The sequence below is a fragment of the Pempheris klunzingeri genome, chromosome 6 (assembly GCF_042242105.1).
Source record: "Pempheris klunzingeri isolate RE-2024b chromosome 6, fPemKlu1.hap1, whole genome shotgun sequence".
Classification (NCBI taxonomy): domain Eukaryota; kingdom Metazoa; phylum Chordata; class Actinopteri; order Acropomatiformes; family Pempheridae; genus Pempheris; species Pempheris klunzingeri.
Window position 1 is genome coordinate 20992185 of NC_092017.1, and position 25338 is coordinate 21017522.

The 25338-nt window shown below is 40.6% G+C and overlaps 1 protein-coding gene across 2 annotated transcripts; it reads right to left on the bottom strand.

Moving 5' to 3' along the window:
• Positions 1-8: 8 nt before the first annotated feature.
• acsbg2 (acyl-CoA synthetase bubblegum family member 2) lies at positions 9-24066 on the bottom strand. Of its 2 annotated transcripts, none has more exons than XM_070832365.1 (15): positions 23963-24066; positions 14773-14908; positions 13804-13916; positions 11748-12019; positions 10364-10452; positions 8277-8397; positions 7578-7658; positions 7337-7486; positions 6904-7080; positions 5918-6099; positions 4725-4967; positions 4387-4604; positions 4082-4221; positions 2770-3016; positions 9-1827 (listed from the first exon to the last, which is right to left on the bottom strand). In XM_070832365.1, the coding sequence occupies exons 2-15, from the start codon at positions 14883-14885 to the stop codon at positions 1709-1711; spliced, it is 2265 nt and encodes a 754-aa protein (XP_070688466.1). In that variant the 5' UTR covers positions 14886-14908; positions 23963-24066; the 3' UTR covers positions 9-1708. The 2 variants fall into 2 exon arrangements, with proteins under 2 accessions (XP_070688466.1, XP_070688465.1); XM_070832364.1 differs by lacking the exon at positions 23963-24066 and adding an exon at positions 19569-19680.
• Between the last annotated feature and the right edge of the window lie 1272 nt (positions 24067-25338).

Genomic DNA, 25338 nt, shown 5'->3' on the forward strand with positions numbered 1-25338 from the left:
ACAGCACATCAGCTTAATCAATTTATTCCATAACTGATCAAACACACACATTCACAGGCCTGCTTCGCTCCTCTCCTGCAGCGTCGTGCATATTTTCATCTTTCATCCCGGATATTGTTAACGACAGCACCAGCTCTCTAAGGTCAGGTGGGCCTGCTGTCTGGGGGTCTTGTGAGTTCTCGCTCGCTCTGAACCGTCTGTTTGAGGCTTTTGCAGAACATTTTTAATACAATAGTTCTTGATAATAAAAAAGTGCCACCATTAAAACCATCAAATAACATTAATATCTCATATGTATTGGATGGACATCACTGACTTCATGCAGCTGTAAGAATCCAAGACGTCAAGCAACTCACTCGCCCCGACGCGCAGACTCACCATCATTTCCTTATTTCACTTTATATATACGCTCATGGAAACTGCTCTGATTTGTTTACCCTGAACTTGCGGCACTTTCAGCAAACTACAACCGAACCGAACCTTCACCCTGAACTATCAGAGTGCTTCAGTTACCTATGATATGCTTATATACAATTATTTCATATACAAGATCAGCTCTTTGGAGTGCAACGACCTCTTTTACTTCAAAATGTTTTCTTCGCGGATATGTGAGGAGGCTAAAGTCATGAAAAACTCGAGCTTTTGGACATTTATATGTGATGCATAAAAGATGGCTACAGATCAATAAGGACAACTCTGATGCGGTTGATATATTTGCCATAAACCTACGTATAATCTAACTTATGTACATGTCCCATTCCTGTTTTTTCCCCACGTTTGAGTGCAAAAAATTATGTTCACCATTCCCTAGGCTGCTAAATAAAGGAGAAAAAAAATCAACTGGAAAAATAGAAAATAAATAAAAACAAGCGAAAGATGATTAACTAAGCAAAACATATTTACAATATTCCACAAAATCACAGCAGGTCTACACACAGGACTGTTGGAAAACACTTCAACAGGACCAGGCAGGTGTGTAGGCTGCATGGAGTCAACATACAGAGCAAGTCTGACTTTACAATTACAAAAGGCAATAGATATGGCTTCAATGACGTGTTTTCACAGCACGGAAAACATAAATTTGGATGTTTAGTCATGAGAGAAATTTCCAAACGTCTGTTTTTCTGTTTACAGAAAACATTTTTGACTTTAAACACATGTACAAAATAAATGCTTATTTTCTATTAAACCAGGCTGGCAGACGAGAGAAAACCACCAAATACACGTAAAAGACCAGTAAACATGTGATAGCTGAATAACATATGAAGCCATTTCTAGAAATGTTTCTTCATCTGAAGCTCATTTGGCCCACATAAACTTTGGCAAACTGAAAATAAATAAAATAAAACATGTTCAAAAATACAAATTCCTACTTAAGACATTTTTTCTTTTTGGATTCTGTCAATGCAGTGCAATTAAAAACGTTTCTGTCAGCTGCTACTTCATCAATCCACTATAATGCTCATCCAAATAAATAATTGACTTCAGCTTATTGAGGACGTCCTCAAAATCATAACGCAGTTTTACAATGGCTTCTTATCTTTTGTACAACACCCATAAATGTAAACCGAGACTAAACGACCAGAACTTAAGGCAATCGAAACATTTTTTTTACGAGAGGAGAAATGGCGGCAGGGAGTGGTTGGATGAATGAGGTGGAGTGTGTCTGCATGTTGAGTCAGATCTCCCTGCAGGTGGAGGAGCGGCTCTATTTGGGAGGCAGTGGGTTGTCGGGGGTCGTGGGTGTTGCCAACTCTTTATAAAAGTTCTCGATCTGCTCCTTGTACATCTTCCCCACCACTGGCCGCTTCAGCTTCATGGTCGGGCCTGTGGAGCAAGTAAAGAATTCATATTGTTTAACACGTTTTTAAACAAACTCAGCTGCGCAGCGTGTTTGTGCTGCTGCTGTAGCGTGAGCTCAGTTGCATTTTAAGGTTTTAGACCTGTGCTGTGTGGAACTTTATTATCAAAAATCACATTGCCTCTTAAATCGTACTGCTTTGACCTCAGAGGCTGCACCTTAAAGTACAAGGTTCAGTCTGTACTCAGCGGCTTTGTCCTGAGGAGGTCACCTAAACTCCACTAGAGGTCATTATGTCTGAGGTTTAACTTAAACACGGTGAAGAGTTGGAAAACAGGAACATGGAAAGATACAGCTAAACAAAATGTGCTTCAGTTACAGATTTTGAATGTATTTCTGACTGTTTTGGTAATGAAGTATAGCCTTACTTTTGTTATTGTAAGTGAAACAGACAATTATCTGGTGATTTGAATTATATAATGTCATTTCCCAGATACTTGGATGATCTATTCAAATCGCTCGGTTTTGCTCCGACAGTCAAAAGATACTAAGATCATACAATGTTAAGAAAAGCAACAAGTCACATTTGAGAGGCAGGAATTAGTAAAAGTTTCACTTGAAAAAGTACTGAAACAATTAATAACATATCAGATGTTTGACCATTAATGTTCTTTCCGTCAGCAATTCATTCTGCTGTAAGACTTTTGTCTCTCCAGGCCTCTATAAATGATTCAAATGAAAACTACTCTATTATTATTACTCTTACTGTTTACCTGCTTACTACCCTCACACATGACACTTTGTATTAAGCTACAAAGAGGCTGGGAACCTCTTCCATCATCTAAGTGGCCCAGAAAAGGCATTTCAAGCATTGGCCTCTCCATTCCACACACACATCACAGGCTTAAGTTATACGAAATGATAAAGATCGTATCATCAGTAACCCCTCGCGTTCCCGTCCCACTCACCCAGCTCTCCTCCACCAAGGGAGAAATCCCGATCCAGGACGATCCACTTTTGAATGCGCTGAGCGTTGGAGGTTGCCTTCTCGTTGACTCGGTTGATTCCCTCCTGAATGGCAGCGTGGATCGCCCGATCTCGGCCGCCTGCGATCTCAGAGACCCGGGTGGCGTTGCTGCCCAGCTTCCGGCAGAACTCAACAGCTTCTGGTGTCAGCTCATCCTCTGGATCGCCTGACTCTGCGTTTACCTGACACTGGATGGGGGGGGAATTGAAATGTTTATCTCTATTCCCAAACACTTCAATCAAAAGTTTCTTGTCCTTGCAGCTTAAAACATTAATACACTTAAAATTTGGAATTAGGGTCCGTCTTCATCATCATGCAGTTTTCTTTGAAGGCCACTAGGTGGCAGCATATGAGCAGAAATATCAGAGAAGCTTCATCTCTCCCAGCTGCTTCTCTTTGCTCAGTGACACACGTCTATTGACTCTTTCTGAGATCAGATAAAAAGGTATAAAGATAAGATGTTTACGAGGGTCAGAGTCACCCTTGTTTTGAAATGCACATCTTAGTTGTAAATGCACATAATGTTGTGTTACATCATCAGCCTCCATCTGATAGCCTCCACTCTGCTCGACACTCTGCCTTTTTACATCCTGTGTTATCTACAGGAGCTCCCTGACGACTGAGATATCACCCGTCGATTGTTTACAGGTACGTGCGAGAGGTACGGCTGCTATAAACAGTCACACGGTCGCCTCTAGAAGAGAACCTCATCAATGCAGCACAGTCTGTGACAAATGCACCTCGTCTTTGCCCTCCCTCTCTCCGGCCACGACTGCATGGGCAATATTTCTTCAGTCCGATTGAAATCGTTCTGCTTAGAGATTCCAGTTTAACTGTTTACATGGACGTTAAATAAAGTGATCCGCCACATGTGTGTTTACATGCCCCAAGGCATTTAATTGGAATCCAACTCTTGATATGTGCAAAGCGTTTCCTGGGAACTGATCAAGGCGTCACCCCCACGAGGGACAAACATGCCCACAAAGAATAAACGTGTTTACATGGTTAAAGGTTTACTCCACCCCCCTAAACCTGGCTGAAAATTACTGCTGATCAGACCAGTGACTGTGTAAATGCAGCTACTGGTGGGTCTCATGAGTAGACGCAAGTATCGCTGCGTAAACAGATGATGAAAAGGCGTTCGTGGGAGTGGAAGTCAGGCATGTCCACACGCATCCAGCTCCACAATGACTCATTTTTTAATGAACAGTTTTAATGCATCTGGGTCCTGGTCTCTGGTTTCTAGGACTTACCTTAATGGTGAGCAGCATAGACAGAAACTTCTTCTTGTCTCCGATCAGCATGGCGTTACTAATCAGCGGCACAGCCTCCTTCACGGCATCCTCGGTTGGGACAGGAGGGATGTTCTCTCCTCCTGCGGTGATGATCAGCTCTAAAATCAAACCCAAAGACACACAGGTTAAGTAACAGATACGTTTAATTGATCACAGATACAACAAAATGCTCCTAAAGCTTACGGAGACTGAATCCATAGAACAGGACACTGAATTGGTAAAAGAGAATCAGTCTCTCTCCTTGATCCAGAACAGTCCGGTACCTTTAATTCTTCCGGTGATGAAGAGGAATCCATTCTGGTCGTGTTTGCCCAGGTCACCTGAGTGCAGCCACCCCTCTGCATCCAGAGCCTCCTCCGTCTTGTCGGGCATGTTGAGGTAACCCATGAAGACGTGACGGCCCCAGAAGCAGATCTCACCGTTTCCCTCCTCGTCCGGGTTGTGCAGCTTCGTCTTGCATCCTGGGATCTCTTTACCACAACTGCAGGACCAGAGAACAGTTCTCTAATTCGCCACCAAGCGCGCATATTGAATTGTCGCTGATTTGTCAGTGCAAGGAAATTCTGTGTCTTTACACTGAAGTAAAGAGAGAACAAAGTACCTGGTGAGCTTGAAGGCGTCAGGGAGGGAGATGGTGTGAGGTCCAGTGCTCTCACTCATGCCGTACAGCTCGTACAGAGGAATATCCAGGCTGAGGAAGAACTCCAGGGTGTCTTTGGTGATGGGGGCGGCGCCTGTGTAGCACTTGTTGCAGCGGTCCAGGCCCAGGGCCTTGCGCACTTTTTTGAACACAAGCTTTTTGGCTAAGTGATAGCTGAACGGCGGGCGGCCAACTGCTGCACTTCTGAGGAGAGACAAAAAAAGAGCAAATGTGAGTGTTTTGAGCTACACAGGCAGCAGAAACACTAGTATATCCTTCAGCTCCTGTGCCCTCGCACCTCTCTCTCTCTCTCTCTCGTCCTCCCTGGGAGGAGCTACGATGCGAGGAAAGGACGCCAGTGAAGGAAGTGAGGAGAAACCTCTGGGAGAAATGGTGGCATAATGACAAGCACCCATGATTCCCAGGGGATGAATCCTGCTGACTTTGGTGATCCTGACTTTTAAACTACTTACATTCACATCAGCCTCAGCTGTACTTTGTGTTCAGTGCTGATTAAGAAATGCTATCACACAAAACTAAGATAGTGGTCGCGGTAAAGATCACAACTACCCACTAAGATCACTAACTATAGCTACTTGGCATTAGCATGTTAGCGTGGCTGCATCGGCATCAGTCCTGATGTGTAAAAACTAAAACAAGCTCATAAAAAACCAGCATCCAACAGATGATAAATAAGACACACGTTGCTATGAACTAATCATAAATCTATCTAGATTCCACTGGGTTTTTTGAGTCACTGGGTTTTTTGAGTCACTGGGTTTTTTTGAGTTTTTCCTTCCCGAAGAAGGAGGGTCATAAAGGGCAGGTGATGCCTCGGACTGATCCACCGGACTGATCCATTGGCCTCATCGACTGCTGGACTTTTTATTAGATTGTTTGTTCGCTTACACTTGTTTATTTCAGTGAACTTTGTAAAGCACTATGAGACAACTCTGTTGTGATATTGGGCTATACAAATAAATTGAATTGAATTGAATTGAATTCCCGAAAATGACACTGGTTTCACGAAGAGGGAAGTACTAAAAGGGGAAAGAAAAATTTCAATAAAAAGCCAGAAGTAAAGCATGAAATCAGGAAGGAGGAATGATGAAACCATGTCAAAATTAAACTGTAATTTCATAACATGCACATACTGATTCATCTTGGCCAAGTTAGTCTGCAGACCGACATCTTTGGCCCAGGCAGCCACCTTCCTGCGCACAGTTGAAGACTTGGATCCGATAGACTTCATCTTCTCCTGCATCTTCTCCCACACGCGTGGGACACCCATGAAGGCTGTGGGACGCACCTCCTTCAAGGTGTTTACCAGAGAGCCCTGATAAGAGAAGGCAGAATTTTAAAACCCAAATGTCACATGAAGTTTACAGCTCACATGGAGAGAAGATCTGCTACCACAACGTGAGGCCAAGATCTTGGAAAGCTATTGCATGAAAAAGCTTCTTTTTCATGGCAGTTTAACACAGTCATATGTCCACCCTCAGGATATCCTTAAGCTTTCACTGTAACTCTTGGTAATCTGCATCTCCTGACTACTTTACACACTTAAGTTGCGTTAATGAACGTGCAGGGGTGATGCTGATGATCAAAAAGTGAAAAGGCGGCGGCAGCTCAGCACACCACAAACATTTTCACACCGCAGAAAAAATCTTGCAATTCGCATGAAAGGTCATGTTACAGAGAACTGAAAGAATTGAAGATTCATCTCTTTATTTATTATCATTAATTATAAGGGATAACCATAATTTCTCAGAACTGCGTTTTTATGATTTGTATTGACTGACTACAGACATTAAAAAAGGAATAAACCCTTTTGCTTTAGTTGTAGGGTTTGTGTTCTGTTTTTGTAAATGTTTTTCATTGTTAGTTTTGCTATAGTTCTCTACCTTAACATAGTTTTCCTGTCTTTGTGAAGGAATTTGGGCTTTGCCTCCACAAAAAAGGTATCAAACAAATAATTTATTGTCATCATAATCATCTAAATATATAACTATATCGTCACTCCCGTGAAAACAGTGTTCAATTTTTTAAATATTTATCTTCAGCCCCTGCAGTAAATAATGGTCCATGTATTTGGGCGTTAAACTATTTGCATACTTTTCACCAAACTGATGTATCCCACCTTCAGTGCATCAGGCTGAGCGAAGTGCGTCGCCCCTCCGACCTTCATAGTGACCCAGATATCGACCATCTGAGCCGCGATGTGGCTGAGCGGCAGGTAGCTGACCACCGTCTCCTGAGTCTGAGTGGCGTCTGTGAGTCGCACGTGGCGGCTGGTGGAGAGCGCGGTCCACGTCAGCTGAGGGGAAGGAGAGTGTGATACAGTTAACATGACCCATCTTAGCTGTTTTAATTGTTTCAGTCAGATAGCCGGGAGCCAGGTTAACGAGTCTCTGGTTTAAGAGGAATGCAGACGTCATTTGTGCAGCAGGATTGTCTTGAACACAAAGTGCTACAGGTGAAGTTTAATTCCTCAAGGTATTTTTCTGATACCTAAGAAACCTGCCTAACAGGCAGCACATAGCTGTGAGCAGCTGCTTGGCCATGTGACTTACATTATCATGGCTGAGCATGACTCCTTTGGGCTGGCCTGTGGTTCCTGAGGTGTAGATGAGCGTGCAGCATTGGTTGGGCTTCTGGCTGGAGATGATCGCGTCGAGGGGGGCGTCGGGCTCATCCCGCCCGAGTTCCATGAACTCTGCCCACTGAAGTACGCAAAACAAAAATCACTTAGATGATGCTTCTTGGAAGTAATTAAATCCTTTCACGCTTCTCATGAACACGCTGCGTGCTTACTGTGTACAGATTTGGTCTCTTCTCTTTTAGTGCATCTTTGTACTGGATAATGGCTTTCAAGTGTGGCAGCTTGTCTTCAACCTGTGAACAAACAACACGGCCTGATGAGCACAGAACGACATTTCTACACTACTGGCTATAAATAATTCAAATTCACAAGTGTTTTATGACAAAACAAGAAGTCGTATTTTAGTGATATAATCTATATTTAATGTTTTATGATGAAACGAAGGTCAAATACTGTGTCGATCGATCAAGCACTTGCTGCAACAGTCAGTATGCAGACTAAAACCCTTTGAGTGTGCTTTAGAGTCGCCCACAGGTGTTGTTTTTTTGTAGTTGTTTTTTTTGGTCTTGGAGCTGTTTTTTTCCCCCCTGAAAACAACTACTGCATTTTTTTGAAAAGCATTTGTAGTATAAAATATATCTGTAGTATAAAAAGGGCAGCACGCTGGTGCCTCACAACAAGAAGGTTCCAGGTTCGAATCTGCCGGCCAGCAGGTTTGCAGTTTGAGCCTTGAACCTTTTCTGTGTGCAGTTTGCATATTCTCCCCATGTTTGCGTGGGTTTTCTCCGATACTCCGGCTTTTGTAAAATGTAAACAATTAGCATTTAGTATGGAGTCATCTGTCTCATCCGTAGAAGATGAATTTGCTGTTATATGTTAAACGCAGTGGGTATCACTCTTTCTGGCCTCACCTGCAGGATCTTCTGCAGCTGTTTGTGGTTCTCCACCACAAGGATGTTGGCCCTGCAGTTGTCTGCTACGTACTGGCATGCCTCAGGAGAGTTGGTGGTGTAGATGCCCACAGCAAACCCGCTGCAATAGACAACAAGAAAAGTCAGATTTAGCAGTTTACCTCTGAGGTTTACTGAAACACTTCAGGTGTTTCGTCAGAGCACCTTCAGCCACCTCTTTTCTCCCCCAGCCAGTTTTTGGACATCGTACTTGAAATCTGGTATTTGCACAAGATATTTTTTATTTTTTACATTGTATACTAGTCTTATGTTATATTATTCTATTTTAGATTGTACATATTTTATATTTTTCATATATGTTTTCCTTTTTTACTATTGTTTTTGTGCCTTAAATGTTTGTTGTCTTGTGGGGCGTCTGTCTGTATTGCTGCCATAACAAAGCAATTAACTGTGAAGGATGAGACTCTCCCCTTGTGCTTTTCTGGAAGATCTAGTATGTAGAAACCTGCCATACAAGATATCTTATCTAATCCCGATAACAATGACACCTAATGATCCAAAACACATTCATGTGTAATGGGTTTTATCTTTTTACAGATTTCTAGTGGAAGGATTCATGCATGAATCTTGACCAACAGGAAACTTTGGATGAAAAAGTATCTTCACTAACTTTCTTTATTCTCTCCATTTTTCCACTTCCACTTTTTATTTGTTTTCTCATTCCTAGTAAAGACGCGATGATAGAAACTACCTTGCAGCATTGTTTCATCACAATACCCAGCATCCACATGCAAGACTTGATTCATCCGTCTTTCTTTTGGCTTTCCAGCAACATGATATGAAGCAAACATGAGTCTACTGCTGAGCTCATCAAACTAAACCTGTGAATTGATTCGTCAGGACCGGTTTGACAAGTTGACGGCAGTTTCAATGCATTCTTACTGTCATGCATCAGCCCTGAGCAGAGAAGGCGTGGGAGACTGGGGAATCCACAAATAGCATCAGCGTGTGTGTTACAGCTCCCACAGAAGAGTTTTGTCTTTGCACACAGTAGAAATTACATGCATTGATCTTTTGTATAACCAAACAAATTTCCCTCAATGCGCTCTTGTTATCAGCCTTCTGAGAACGTCAGTAAATAGAAAATGTCTCCCTGACTCCAGCTCGAATTGGGCAGATGTTGTGAAAAAAACCCAGTGTCACATAACAGATGTTTGGTGATGACAGGAGCTCAGTAGAGACAAATCTACCCTTGACCAATCAATGGGATTCGTTCTTAATTAAAAGGGCTTTTGGTTTCTCAGATTAAGTCAATTTCTTGGACTCTCTTAGCTCGCTGGATGGAGCACAAGGTTTGATGCGCGCTGGGGCCATCAACACTATTTATGACCAGCATCGCACACGAGAGGCGTGTGATTACTGTCACATGACCTGTGCAGTTCATCAGTAGTGGTAGAGTGCTCAAAGACTTTACTTAAGTACAAGTACCAATGCAATAATGCATCAAAACCAAATAAAACAACTGTATTTAAGTAAAAATAAGTAATAAGTATTATCAGCTAAATGCCCGTGTGACTCGTATAATAATATATAATTAGATCAACACTGATTTATCATCAATGTGTATGCAGAAATGTACTGTTGCAGTTGTGCTTTTTTGTGGCAAATGTTAATTTAAAAAGTAAGTGGTAACTCCAGCTGTCAGATAAATATAGTGAAGTAAAAAGTACGACATTTCCAAAATTCAGTGAGTATGTGGCATAAAATGGAAATACTTAAGTACAACTAGCTCAATATTACACTCAAATACAATACTCGAGTAAATATACTTGCTTCCCATCGCATCGGCTTCCTGTTCCATACTCTTGTGATCCATCAATCAAGACGTCTTAAAGCTAAGGGGCTACGTGCTCAACTGCACGACACCAAAGGCAGTGTTCTGCTGTGCTCACATTTTTGGACTGCACCACTCAAGACATGGCAGACGTGCGTTTACACAGGGCCGAGAGTGACGCAACACTGAGTTCATCACTCGGCAGCACAGTCGCATGAACTCAGAAATTCAGAGACGCAGATGAAATGCTCACCCTGCCAAAATGGCTCCGATGTCGGAGATGAACCACTCGGCAGAGTTGAAGCCCAGGATGCCCACGCCGTGGTAGCGCTGCAAACCAAGCTGCAGAAAGACAAAGAATACTTAAATATGAATAAAATACATTAAATTGGGACATGTTTTTTTTAACTGGAGCATTGCATGTACAGTGTAATCTCTCTGTTTTCCTCAGGGCTGTTCGTTTTCTTTCAACTTATTTTCAAATATTATGGAGCATTTTTGATGTTGCAGCGTGTGAGGTACATGTATCATCTCCTGTCGTGAACACAGCCTGGAGAAATCGTCAACAATCTACATACTGCTGTTGTCAAGTCAAGTGAAGCCTCTGTTTCACTAACTGTCATGTAATAAGACGAAACTTTACGCTGCCCTCAGCAAATTCAGAACAAAAAACAAACTCATTTGAAGGTATATTTTCAGTGTTCAGACCTCAGTGCTGTTTGAGGCGCTTTGCCACGGCAGCTGTTACTATGGAAACAGACATACAGCCAAGTATACACGAAACTGCCATAATGGAAAATGATACCAAGTTGAACACTGCAATGAGCTTTTTAAATAACCCATGAAGTGTCTCTCAACAGTAGCTGGAATATGATATGAGGCTTGGCATCGACTCCTGCTGAAGGAAACTTAACCCCATCGCTGGACTTAAGTGCGCGCTGTTAACTACTGAGGGAAAAGTGGGGGCAAGTGGGTGTTCAGGTCAGTTTCTATGTATAATAACAGAGAGACACGTGTAATTATGTTTGTGTGTGTGTGTGTGTGTGTTGGGTTTCACAATAACAATAGCGTCCTCTGTCCTGTATGAGCAGCTGAGGCCTCCTTCGCTACGTGTTGTGTGCTGTCTAGACTGACTGGGCATGAAATCAAATGCAACGTCACAGAGACAACAGGAGTCAATTGTTTAGAACGAAAACGAACATCTTAGGCCTTTAGATACTGAAGGAGAGCTGTTGCTCACAGAAACCAAAGCTTTTTCTCTGTGAGGAGCAAAGGAACTCACCTCCTCTCCTCGGGTTTAAGGTGTTGTGTAATTGAAAAGTTTTGCATATGTTCATATGAGACAACCCTGAGGAATTTATCTAGTTGCATAACCGCAGAAATGTTCCAGCACTGAACCTGCAAATGTTACGCACGAACCTCCAGTCACTGTGTGTGTTTAGGCTGCAACTAACCATCTTTTTTAATTGATAAACCTTAAAAACAAGAGGTTTTGGTGGTTTGCACGACTGAATTCCTCCTGGAGATTATTGTCACAAAAACAGGACGAATAACGATTCTTCAACTGTAAAGATGACACTTTGGTTCCTATAAGACTGTTGTTTATACTAGATTACTCAGTGGATTCAAAAAACTACCTTAAGGAAGCTCTTGGCAGCGGTGCGGCAGGTCTGGTAGTACTCTCTGTAGTTCAGGCTCTTCTGCTGCTCGCCCTCCTTCCAGCTCAGAGCCATGTAGTCACCAAAGCGCTCCACAGCTGAGGTAAACATCTGGTCAACGGTCAGAGGGGTCTCAGCAGCCAGGCCAGAGTCCCCCATCCTCAGTTTCACCTCTGCGTCCCCCTGTGACGTCCACAGGCCCTGTTCCCCCACTGCTGGCACCGACAGCGAGTCTGGACGCTGGACTTTCACTGGAAGACAAGAGAAAGACATCCAGAAAAATAAGCAAAGACATTTAACATCATTATTAAAATAAATGTGTGCTGTGCCGTTTTATTTGAAGCCAAAATGAGTGCACAATATTATCATCATTATACTAACCTTATAGGCTCTTTAAGTGCTGTGAAACACAATGATCTGTGCTACCTTTGCACCTGTATTGTGTTTTAGTTTTCTAGGTTCTTTTATTTAATTTGTACCTTTGAGTACCTTGAAAAGCGCTCTATGAAAAAGTGCATTCATTATTATTATAGATTTTTAAAAAACATCCGTTTTCACCAAGAGTTGTTGATAAATGGAGTTCATTAAGAACAAGATCTTAAACTCTGAACTACAACATGGAGTTTAATTTCATGTCCCACCCTGAGCTCTCAGATCCTCCACGGCGTCCAACAGGAAATCTGATGGGGCCACTTTCTGTTTTTATGGCCCTAAACTGTAGAACAACCTCCTCTTGGATCTTAAAACAACAAACTGTAATTTTTAAAAAGAAAATAAATCATCTACCTTTTTAATCTGCCTTTTAATTTGGGTTAACTTTGCTGGTTTCACTGTTAATGTTAAATTGCATTGTGATCAATTTGTTTGTTTGTTTATTTTCACTTATTGATTTGCTAGTACTGCTATTTTATTACTTATTGTAATTGTTGGGCTGCATCTTTGCAAGAACTGTGGTATATATATATATGTGTGTGTGTGTGTGTGTGTGTGTGTGTGTGTAAATATATATATATACAAATACAGTTATTATTATCAATTTTTGTAGTTTTGGTCATCAGCACACTGGTCACCACACTGGCCACAGTTTCCTCTGCAGTAAGGGATTATTAGCAGCATTTTCAGTGCACTAACCTTTTAGTTTTACCCTTTAAATAAAGTGGTTTAGATCAACTGTTGCCTTGTTTGCAACCTGTTTGATCATTTTAATGTCATATTTCTTTCCCCGTTGGACCTATTTTTTTGTGACGGTGACAGTCCTCTGCACTACATTGTTGTGATTTTATTTTAAGACTAGAAAAGGGGGAAGCACCAGTGCCCTCGGGAAGAAAAGTGTGTCAGTGACCCAACAGCCAGCAGGATGTTTTCAGTATACAATGGTGTCATATTGCAGACAAGAGGAACTAAATGACAGTGGATTTATGGCCAAACACAAACAGCTGGTTTATTAGTACATGGAGCAGATGAGCGGACAGAACAGTGAATCTTTTATTACAGCCTCCACCAGCAGCAGCAGACACGTACGGAGATAGTTCAGTTCAGTTTGAGAATAACTGAAAAGATGATTTTAGTGTTTCTATCCAATGAAACCAAACTAATATAATGACCTATTTAACGGGAAACTAGGGAAATTATGAAGCTTCCAGTAAGTAGAATCAATAAAATCTTAGGAAATCACATCATTCTTATATCATAGCATAAAAAATATCATGGAAAAAGATGAACGTGGATTTTTTTTCCGTCAGTGACTTAAGACAGGAAGGAATGTCAAATTGGAGACTGAGGGCAGGAAAAGGAAAGTCCAGTTGTCCTGCCAAAGAATGTGGGCACTTCATTTTGGCTTACTTCCTCAGGAAAAAGTTTCCGAGAACAAACGTCCACTATTGCTGACTAGGGCCAAAATCAGTTCTGTCTGTAAATTTCTTTCTTATTAAATATTCTTATCTTATTTCTTATCGGCTGCACCGCCCTCATTCGTGTTAGAAGTTAGGGAGGGACGAAGCCAGAGCAAACACGCTCGGCGCTCCTCAGCCCTCACCTGTTTGTGTGTTTGCAGCCTGCTCAGCAGGGACCTCTGTGGTCTTGGTGCTGCTGCTGATGACGCCAGCATGTGCACCAATTTCCCCTGTGGACTCTTCCTCTGAAGACTCACTGGAAAAAAGCAAAGGGAAGAAAAATATGCCTCTTAACACAGGAGAGAGGATTCCACATGTGACTGGCACGTCCTCGGGGAAAAACCAGGGGCAGAGACCTGAGTCATATGGGGAAAATACACTTTAAACTCATCCTGAAAGTACATATTATGCCTTCGTCTTCTAAACACTCACAGTGATAGTTTCAAAGTAAAGTTTATATTGTTACTGCATTAAAATAAAACTTCAAGGAAAAAGGAGAAGCCACAAAAACCTCTATCATTACACTGACATGAATGTAATCTAATACAAAATGCATAATTACTAACATTATATGAACTACTACTGAGTGCTGGAGCTCTAACTTGGGTGCTATATTTGGCTGCCATCTGCATCCTGCTATTTCCTTATCTTATTCAAATCTGAGTGGAAGACAATGATGATACGCTTGTGCAAAAAGCACTACCAACAAGCTGTCAAAGTAGTAATATTGCATTCCCTAAAACCATCTGACTCTAGACCAGCGGTTCCCAACCTCTTCAGCTCATGACCCTTTCAAACGACTCACAAGCCCTCACTAAAGGTGACATATTTCTGTGAGGTGTGAACGGGTCAAGCAAAAAGAGGATTTTTTCCAATCTGAATTTGTTTAATCTGAATGATTTACAGAGGTCACAAGAGGTAAAACCATTCAATATTTAGTAAAAAGCAAAGATAAATGTAAAAATAAACATAATTTCATGAAGCATAAAAAAAATGCCTGTTCTTTTTGTCTAACTTGATTTCATCTCGTCATCTTGTGACTGCTCCGATCAACTTTCTAACACTCAGGACAGCGGCGTCAAGGTGTCCTGGATGTGTCTGTGTGGACGTACTTTGCTGGATCCGCAGCGATGTCATCAAGGGAGGCCGCGCTGTCTCCGGCACTGCAGGATGACTCCAGGAAGTCGCTTGCTTTGGGAGGCTCCATCACCACGGCTTCAGACATGGCGGTGGGCTCACACAGGGTCACTGAAAGAAAGGAGCGATGGGGCTTTATAGATAGTGTTTGTCTGACAAGCATCCACAAGAAGTAAAGTTATGTCTGTTACAGATGATGAAGAAAGTAACTACACATAAGCCACGTACACACGGACAAAACAGTGGAGGCATATCCAAATATCGTGTCGAAAAACAGTATGAGAAAAAATATCCTCAAGGACTGAATGAGGCGTTGGTCATTAGACCTTTTTATTAATGTGACAATCATTTAGTTTAGTTTATTTTCATTATCGATAATTCCATTGAACGTTTTCTCAATGAATTGGTTAATCATCTCGTGTGGTCACTAAAATGTAAGAAAATTGTGAAAAACACCTGTGAAATGTTCCTAAAAACCAAGTAAACCAACGCTATTCAGTCTACATTGATATAAAAACAGCAAAAAGCATCAAAACCTCACAGTTTAGAAGCTACAACCAGAGAAATTTGCTTAAGAAATGACTTAAGCGATTACATGATTATCAAAGTAGTTGCTGATTATTTTCTGTCATTCTCCTTCTCATTACTTACTTACTAGTGCCGATGATTGTGAATTTTTTTGCACGTCATTGTTAATTTGTTAACTGATATGTGACAGAAATCGTGGTAGTTATCGGTAAACATTGTAGATGTGTGTAGATGTGAACTAATTGACATAAGAGGTAGTGGGGCTTGGCCGATGATTCCTGGGACCATTATTTCAGGGTGTGCACGGCTTTTTCTTAATAAGTAAACTAGACAGAAAGGAGTTGGAGTACGATTCCAGTCTGGGTTGAGAAAACAGCTCAACCCACCTCAAAAAAAAGATTGCTCCTCTGGTCTAATTGCGAGACAGTGACACCAACATGTGACAGTCGGCAGCTTCTAGTACTCACAAGACTCACACCTGAGTGTTGTTGGCACCAGGTCATATTACACGTTCTAGCAGTTGTAGTTGGGGTTTCGGTCACCCAGCCATTCCTGTTTTGGGCTTTTGTGTAGTCATTTCATTAGGACATAAGTGACTCTAAATATTGATGGCATTTGGTGAATGATCTCTGCTACATGAATACAGAAAAGAAAGAACCATAATATAAACAGTGACATTGTATATTTCCCTGTCGTGGGACTAATAAAGGAATATCTTATCTTAAAAATAAAAATGCCTAACACGCTGAAATCCCCAAAAGGATCACTATGTTTAGTTAGATTTTGCTGATTATAAACCTTTATAGCTGACTTTACGAGCTGCTGAGCAAATATTGTCTTTGTCTATACAATGACTGTTCTGTTGACAAAATGTAGTTGTATGGCAACAGCGTGGGGAACATGTGGAGCCAAGCTGGTAAAGTGGAAAGTCTTCCTACAGATAACATTGTCCGAGCCTGGTCAACAAAACACCTTTTCCATCGCTACACCCTTTCAAAATCCAATGAAAGCCATGTAGATAGAAATATGATATGAGGGGATGACAGACAAATCATCCTGCATTAGTTAAATGTTGTGACAGTGTGACAAACTGATCACTTTCTTTTCAAAAGGGTTGGAGGGAGAATCCTCTTCTGGCTTCACCATTACCTCATCACAGGAAACGCGTCAAAGCCTGCTGAACACTAAACCATCACCGCTCTCGGCCCCCATCAAACCCACTCCTCCATGACGCTCTCTCTCATTCAAGCCTCCTCTCTGCTAAATCACAGGCCTGAGCTGTTGCTGAGCCTGTTTATTTAAGGGGGCTGAAAACACATACCAGCGGCTTCGACTGCCTATTGTGGCAGCAGCCTATCATGACTCTCCTGTCAGGGACAATTGGGCTTGGGCTAAGAGGAAAGAAAACAGGCTCCAGGGGGGTCAGGGAGCAGAAACGAAAATATTTTCCATCACACTTTAGAGTTCGACACGTTTGCCAACCACGCCTTCCATTAGGCCAATATAACTAAGAAAATAGGTGATAAATGGCAGGAGCCAGATTGCCAGCATGCCTCAGTATTTACTTGTGCTGTGCTCAAAGTGAAACGTGTAGCCCTCCTTTACCTACGCATGGGCCTTCACACACTGTTAATGACAATATAACTGAATTAGTAGAAATTCTGGCCTCTAAGGAAGACTTAGACTTTACTTTATTGATCCCCCATAGGGCGAAATTCACATATTACAGCAGCAACAGGGGCAGGGGCAAGATTAGCAGTAATAGAAAAAAAAAGAAACAAAATAAGCAACAGTAGAAAAATAAGCAATAGTAAATAAATATATATTGTAATGATAATAAATAAATATTTACACTATGAACATAAATGTACAGTATGGAGAGGTATATGAAATTATGAATGAAAAACGGTGCCAATCAGCTACCATGTAGTGACTATGGACTGTTTCTCGGTGTGTTAACAACAGCCGCTGATGAAATCACTGCCATCACCGTTAAGCGCCAAACTTGTCACCACTGTTGTGAAAGACAATCATTCCCATTTCAGTCATGTGGCGAGCCGCCAGTTGATCTAAAGTTACTGTCCTACGTAGACCCGAAGGTCTCTCAGCCAAGGAGACAGATGGCACAGGGTGATCTCACCACTGCTCTCATGGACACATGCAAACCTCCCATTTTATTTAGCTCCTTCCTTCTAGTGCAGCTGCAGATTCCTCCAGGACACAGTTGTGTCACACACAAGTGGATGTGGGTCTGCAGCCTGCAGATGAAGGTGGAGGCAGGCAGATATGGACTGAACTGGGGGTTTGGGTTACCCCCTCCACCTCCTCATTTTTCCTTAGGCTCTGTTATTGTTTTGTGTCTTCATGCACGGGGTCAATGGATGGGAGGGGTGAAGGGCGTGACGCTGAACCCCCAGACACTTGAACCCTCCAAGTCTGGATGAATGTAGCCTTGACCATCAGACTGAAAAACCCCTAAGGCTATTTCTTGCTCTCCCACTTTTTATTTCCCCTTCTTCCTTTGACACAGTGTCCATTTTGGTCTGAAGAGCTATCATTACATGAGCTCAACATGTTTAGATCACAAATAAAGGCTGGAGATGTTATTTGTCCATGAATAAAATCTCCTGCCTGGTGTGGTAATCTACTACTTTCAGGTTTGTCATGATCCACTTCCTCCAGTGCTGTGGTTTAATGGTATCACTCATGAGATGTTTTTTTGGGCTTCCCTTTCACTTAAACCTCTCGACTGAAAGCAAAACAAAGATTGCTTGGGAAGGGGGGCTGCAACTGGTGATTACTTTCAGAAAAAAGATAAACCTTCCATTGATTGTTTTGTCTAGAAAATGTCACAAAGTAATGAAAAGTGCACTTTACAGTTTCCCAGAATCCAAGGTGACGTCTTCAGGTGTCTTGTTTTGCTTGATCACAGTCCAAAACCCCAAAGTATACACTGGAACAGGAAAACTTATTTTTTGCTAGAAAAATGCCTGAAACAATTAACTAATCATCACATTTCTACTTGGGAGCACTCTATGGCCCAGAGAGTCAGGAAGTATTTTGCATCCTTTCTTTTTTTATTTTATTTTAAGTTTTCCTTGCCATATGCCAGCACAACTAGTGCACAGGGTTGAATGATCTGATGGATTTAGCACTGCGCAAACTGACATCATTAATGCAACTGCATTAGTGCAATCAGGAGAGGATTATGAATGTGGAGCAGCGTTGTGCCTCACACCAGCTGCTCAATTAAAAAAGGGAAAACGCAACAGTTGGACTGAGAACACTTCAATCTTACGAGCTTTTTTTGAGTAATGTAAGACAAGTGTCTGTCGCAATCTTATTCTAAACCAAAACTGCAAATGCTTCAAAATGCAAACAAGGGACAGTCTCCAGCACCACACCACCGTGCCTGTAAACTTCAGTTAGGTAAATCCCCTGTCAGAGCAAACCCCACCCCTCACTTTCAGTCTTTGTCTCTCTGCTCTCATGCATTGTCTGTCCAAGACAACAGCCACGTCCACGCCACGGTGTCAACCTAATGTTGCCGCTCAAAGCACGAGTGAGTTGCATTGCTTTTCTGTCAATACGTCCTCTGAGTGAGTTGCATCCTCAGCCAGCTGCTCTGCCTCTGAACAGCTCCCAGCAGAGCGTTTTTTTTTTACGACTGGGCGTAATCCTCAGCATCCTCACTGTCCAGCCAACACGTCATGCTTAACATTTATGATCCAATGTCAAATATCTTGTCAGCTAATGCAGACATTTAAATAAAATGGGCCATGGCTTTAAATCTGTTTAACCTTAGTTGTCATCTGGCAAATTCACACATGTCTTCTGGCTGGGCTACACCCTTTTGCAGCGAGCAAAATGCTGGAGAAGGTGATTGAACCATGCGTTTCACCTCTCTTAAGATGTACAGATTATAGATATTGTGGATCACAGCTGCGCTCCAGCCAGGCTAAAATTAATAAAAGCTCTGTTTAATTGTAACAATAGAGTGAGTGTCAGGGAATGGTTAAGCAAAGTGATAACCAGGGAAATCAGAGTATGGCATAAAACCTGAGGAGGTAACTGATCTTAATTCATATAAAATCCATAGTATCATTCATACATCAGACATACATATAAGTACATATAAGAACATATATGTTTTCTCAGGGATCATCAGGTTTCTTATTAAACCTGATTTGTCAGACTAAAGGCATCTCAGCTACATGAAATAGAAAGTCAGTGAGCTACTCACATTGCATTGCTGGAAACTAATTCTTTCCCCCGTTTCTATTGTAGGTTTTCTCTGTATTCGTCCGCTTTTCCTTTCTGTAAATGCTGTGGCTTCAGTTTGCCGCTAAACACACACAAACACACCCGCTGTCTACGGTTTCTACAACTTGAGCAGCATATCATTCATTTTCAAACGCTAGCCGGCTCGGTTGGTCCCACCCCCTGAAAACCCCACCCAGACAGGCCAGCCAGCTTCCTCCAGACACACACACTCCCCCCCCTTCATCATCCCCAAAGCAACCTGATTGGTTAAAACTGCTCACACCACAAGACCCATTTTCCATAAAAGGCCACGCAAGCCAAATGAATAAGGTGGGGGGAAGTGGCTCTGAGGATACCCACACACACACACACACACACACACACACACACACACACACACACACTTGACAGATGATGCTGTGAAACTCAAACCCATCCCCCTACAGAGACACTCCCCTGCACACACTCCAAATACACACATTGCAGCTATGGTGGGTTACTGTCGGTCAAAGTGTATGCAAAGGTTTCTGAGGCCAGATAGCAAGTGCAGCTGTGCTGGCTGGGCTTCATGACTTTCCACTGACAGAACTCATTCTTATGCACTCTGCAAAGACGCCCACATCCTGTGTGACCAACATTACTAAAATATTACACGTAGACCTTCTTTCTTATTCTCATCATCCTTTATTGTTCACCCATTAAGGCCATATATAATTATTATTTTCATTATAAAACTATCTGCAGAATATTTTCTCAATTTATCAACTGTTGTTTAGTGTATAAACTGAAAAATTGTCCATGTTAGTTTCCCAGAGTCCGAGGCTATGTCTTCACATTGCTTTTTTTTTTTATCTGACCAACCATCCAAACCCAAATAATTCAGTTTACAATGACATAAAACAGACAAGAGCAGCTAATCTTTGCATGGGAGAAGCTGGTAAATGCAAATGTTGGGCATTTTCTCTTGAAAAGGACTCAAAGGATTTATTAGTTATCAAAATAGTGAGAATGATGCAGACTCAAAAGTGGCAGAGTGAGGTACTCTTACTCAAGTACTGAACTTAAATACACATTTGAGTTGCTTGTGCTTGTAATAGTTGGGTATTTCTGAACATACATTTAACCTTTTACTCCACTAGGATTATTTCATAGCTAAAGCTAGTTAGCTACGATACTTATTATACCACACTAATAAAGTGCTATCTTATCTTATCTTATCTAATATTTTACATCTGCACAACACATACGATGAGCTCATAAGATACGCTGCGCTGTTATAGATTAAATGATCCAACTGCACATAAAGTAGAGCTAAAATCAATTCGTTGACATTTAAGTCAGTTCTCAAGAAAAAAGGCAAGATATTTCATGGTTCCAGCTCCCGGAGTTGTTGATACTGTCTTATAATAGAATAAATTGGGTTTACAGGGTCTGAATACTTGCTCCACCACTGCAGAAAACTGCAGACTGAATCACAGCAGTATTAAATATACCTGATCGAGTGAGTCACTGAGCAGCCAAGAAGCTTCTGCAAACACTGTGACTGAGAAACTTTGCAGACTGTGGCTAACATTGTTTCCATACCAAATTTTAACCCTCGTACTAAAAATCAAAGCTGTCAGCTCAGCTACACAGTTTGACAAGCCAGTCGTGTATTTCTAGTTCTTTAGAGCCGTGACCTGACATACAGGGTGCTAAAACAAGGACGGCAGCTCTAATGAGGAAACAACTGCAGGATGAGGAACTGAACGTAAAGAACTGCCCACAATAAAAAGTCTGCTGTTAGCTAACACTGTAGTTTTGATACAACCATGAAAATAAAGGAGTGATACTGTACATTTCATTTTTATAATAGGCCTTTTTCACAGCAGACATTTTGACTCCCAGTAGGTTGTGACAATACACCATCATGGACCCAGTACCCAGAAACTAAAGCAGCTAAATGGAATCAAGCCCACGTTCGTTTGATTATTTACACACGTGCTTTTCCTACTGTGATTAATCAAAATGTTCTCTGTGAAAAATGCCTATCTGCGGGTAAATACAAATGAGGGTACGTTGCCATTAATATAGGACAAAATTATTAATTAAATATTTAAATAGTGCCAGAGGTTTAATAAAAACCCCAAATATTCCCATGACTTGGATTAGATGAAAATAATTCCCCCCTAAACTTCCCCCTCCATCGTTCAACAGGTCACGTAGTTCAAGTAGTTCCTATTTCCTGTATTTAAAATAAGATATTCCCATTCAAAAATCAGAGAGAGACACATTCACATACACTTCAAAATGGTGGAACTGTGTCTGTGCACATGACATCAGTATAAACAAGCGTGGCTATTATCTAGTCATTTTCATGCTGCTCATTTTTGAAGATCAGCCTGAAAATATCTCACATGTGAGATGTGAAACGGAGTGTGTGACATCACCACGCTATAGAAAGATCAGTCTCAGCCAATGGTGGCGAGAGCTGTAAACGCAGAGCCACCACACCACAGCATCACATGATCCGGTCTGCACATGCTCACACACTGAAATGCTGCAGGATGTGTTTAGTGCTGATGCACCCTGCGCTGAGGTTACTGTCGGTCAGTGACATCCTCTCCCTCGCTCTTCCCCACGCTCTGCTGAGGCACCACTGCTGGATCGGTACTGTACTTAAAGACAATTCTTAGATACTAGACTTCACTTGAGAATTTCCATTTTCTGCTCCTTAATACTAATACTTGGCAAATATTGTGCTTTTTACTCAGCTACATTTATCTAATAAATTTAGTTACTAATGATTAAATCATGATTTTATTAGATCAATAAGACATTATTGATTCCCAGGGGGAAGCTTCAGAAGCTACCCAGCAGTTCACTCACTCACTCACACACACACACACACACACACACATATATATAAATATGTGTATATGTAACTTATTTAAATTGTCCCCATATTTAGCAGCTGCAATATTAAAGTGATGTACACATTAATTAATTATGAAATTGGACCCATTCTGCAAAGTGAGTACTTTTACTTTTGGTACTTATTACTACTGAGTATATTTTCATGGTAATACTTTTGAACGTTTGCTTATGTAAAATTTTAAAAGCAGGACTTCTGCTTGTAATAGAATATTTCTACACTGTGATATTGCTAGTTTGAGTATTTCTTCCACTTCCACAATGCTGAGCTTCAGTGATGACACATTTTACATTTACATTAAGTATCACTAATCATACACTATATTAAAACACAAAAGCAGTCTATTGAGTTAATGGGAGGACCATAATGGTGTCAGACTAGATTAAGAGGAAGCTGTTTGCCCTCTCCTTCTGTTTTTAATCACAGTTTCCACTGACAGATAGGTTAGGTTTAGGCAAAGCTAATGAATAAATAACATTTTTGAGAAAAAATATTTGTGATATATTTCTTCCATCAACATATTAATGCTGTAATCAGTTGGAGCTATACCTGTTTGGTAGTTGAATCCATAACAAAACATTATATTTTATAAAGTGATTGCATGTCTTGAATGTAACAAATGACAAATAACCTTAAAAATAACTGTAGCTGTTAAGGTAGTAGAGTAGAAATATAATACCATTACACTTAATCAATCAATCTTTATTTAAGTAAAGTAAACGTAGGGATGAAAGGGATAAATACATTCATGAAGTACAAAATTAATCAATAGATAAACAGATAATAAACAGTAATCATCACAGGTAAGATCTGATATAAGGAGACAGGATACTGCCTGGATAGTAACATTTCTAAGGATGATATTGTTAGTCGCTAAAAACTACAACTCCCAGATGCTTATCAGCTAAGACTCATGGGATATGTTGTTTTTGAATGCTAACAATATAACGGTCTTATACCTTGGGTAAAAATAAGATTTAACCATCCAGAACAGTATTACAAATCCATTTAGCCTAGATTATGGACAAAAAAACTAACAGTAACATATCTCAAATTTTACGATTTAAAGAGAAAACCAATGCTGGAGGAGCAGGTGCTAGCTAGCGAAGGGGCGGGAGTATCCGGTAAAAAGAAGAAAATGTCTATATTTTCAACAAGTTTGTAGTAAAGAACTCAGTATAAAGTTAGAGTATATGAGCTCAAAAGCTGAGCTCATGTGTACTGAATTGTTCTGTCAGTTGTCATTCATGGTAAGATGTAGAATAACTTCAATTCAACTTTAAAAGGAGCATCTATTAGCTGCCACACATACAAGCATAAATACACCCCCAATACATAATTAATCATCAGTTGTATGGTGTCTATGTGCTCGACTGGTGTTAAGATAGAGTGATAAATAGATTACCTGAGTAAATAAGACAACTACTGGTGATCAATCAATCAAAGGTGGCATGACTTACCAGTAGAAGAGGCTCTGTGCTGAGAGTGTGTGTGGTTGTGGGCACTCCTTTCACTGGCAGAGGGTCACATTCATGGTGAGCTGGGCTGAACTGTTCCTCTGTGTCACCAGTTGGAGACAGTTTTTACAGCTGCACACTCTCACCTGACCCGCACCCTGCTTCACATTGAGCATAATGGAGAATATAAGGAAGATATAAGCTTATGGAATCAATAAAGAACACTATAAACACTGTACAAATACATATTTTTATTTGTAATTCAAATTCCATCCATGATACTTGACTCTGACCAGTGTAGTTACTTAGTTTTTTTCCCCCTCTTTATTCTTTATTGTTTATTATTATGCACAAAAATGTCTAGGACAGTTCCTTTCTATCATTTATTCAATTAATTGTAACTTACAATTAAAAATTCAGATGGGTAGTCCAGTTATTATGTGCTGCAAGTATGGAGATTAATAATAATAATATTTTGAATATGTAATCTGGCCAATGTCTGACACAGTGCACTGTATAAGGTACAGCTACGGCAATTGGCTCATGATGAAGTCATAATGTTTAATGTAATCTGGTTGATGTTGAACCCATTTTTGCATTTACAAGTCAATAAAAAGTCCAAAGGAAGAGAGACTCACTCTTGTTCTTTCTTTGTGTCCACAGTATCTCTTTTTGTTTATCTAGAGATCTGACAATCTGTTCATCTAACGCTTATCTTATGTCACAATATGGACATATGCTGCCACCGTGTGCTGAAGATCTGAAATGCAGTAAAATGGGGCTGGTTCATGCTCATTACAAAAGGAAATAGGAAATATAAAAATAATATTTATACCACAGTGTTGTTTTTATGTTTTCAATGTATTGAAAACAACCAGAAGTACAACAATGATTATCTGTATACACACAAGATGAAGAAATTATACAATTACTCAAAAACACACAGTAAATGAAAGAATAATGCTGGGAGTAGAAATAAATCAATATATGACAGAAAAAAGGAGGTAAAGATTTAAATTCATGTAATGTCACTCCACAGTCTTAAAAGTTTTAAGCTGAATGTCTTTGAGAGAATTAATAATTTGTGTTCAGTTCTTTGCATATGTGATTTACATATGAAACATTAGATAATTTGTTTTAAATCATAAAAACAACTTAAGTCTGATCAGAAATAATTTGATCTGCTGAAAAAACCCACAGAAAAACCAAATACCATATACCAAAGGTATATTCAACAAAAAGCAAAAACACAAAAAATGCCAAAAACAGAGTAATCAAACAAAACAGATGCTTAATCAAATTAAAAAATTAAGTAAAAACTAATTTTATGTAGTAGAATGTATTAGTTTTTGTACATTTGTATTTTATCTTTAGTGTAT

Excerpts from the sequence above, each read along its gene's own strand:
- acsbg2 (XM_070832364.1), bottom strand. Across the intron at positions 10,453-11,747 it reads CTGCCAAGAGCTTCCTTAAG|CTTGGTTTGCAGCGCTACCA; the intron begins GTAGTTTTTTGA and ends GTCTTTCTGCAG. Across the intron at positions 7,487-7,577 it reads AGAGACCAAATCTGTACACA|TGGGCAGAGTTCATGGAACT; the intron begins GTAAGCACGCAG and ends TGCGTACTTCAG.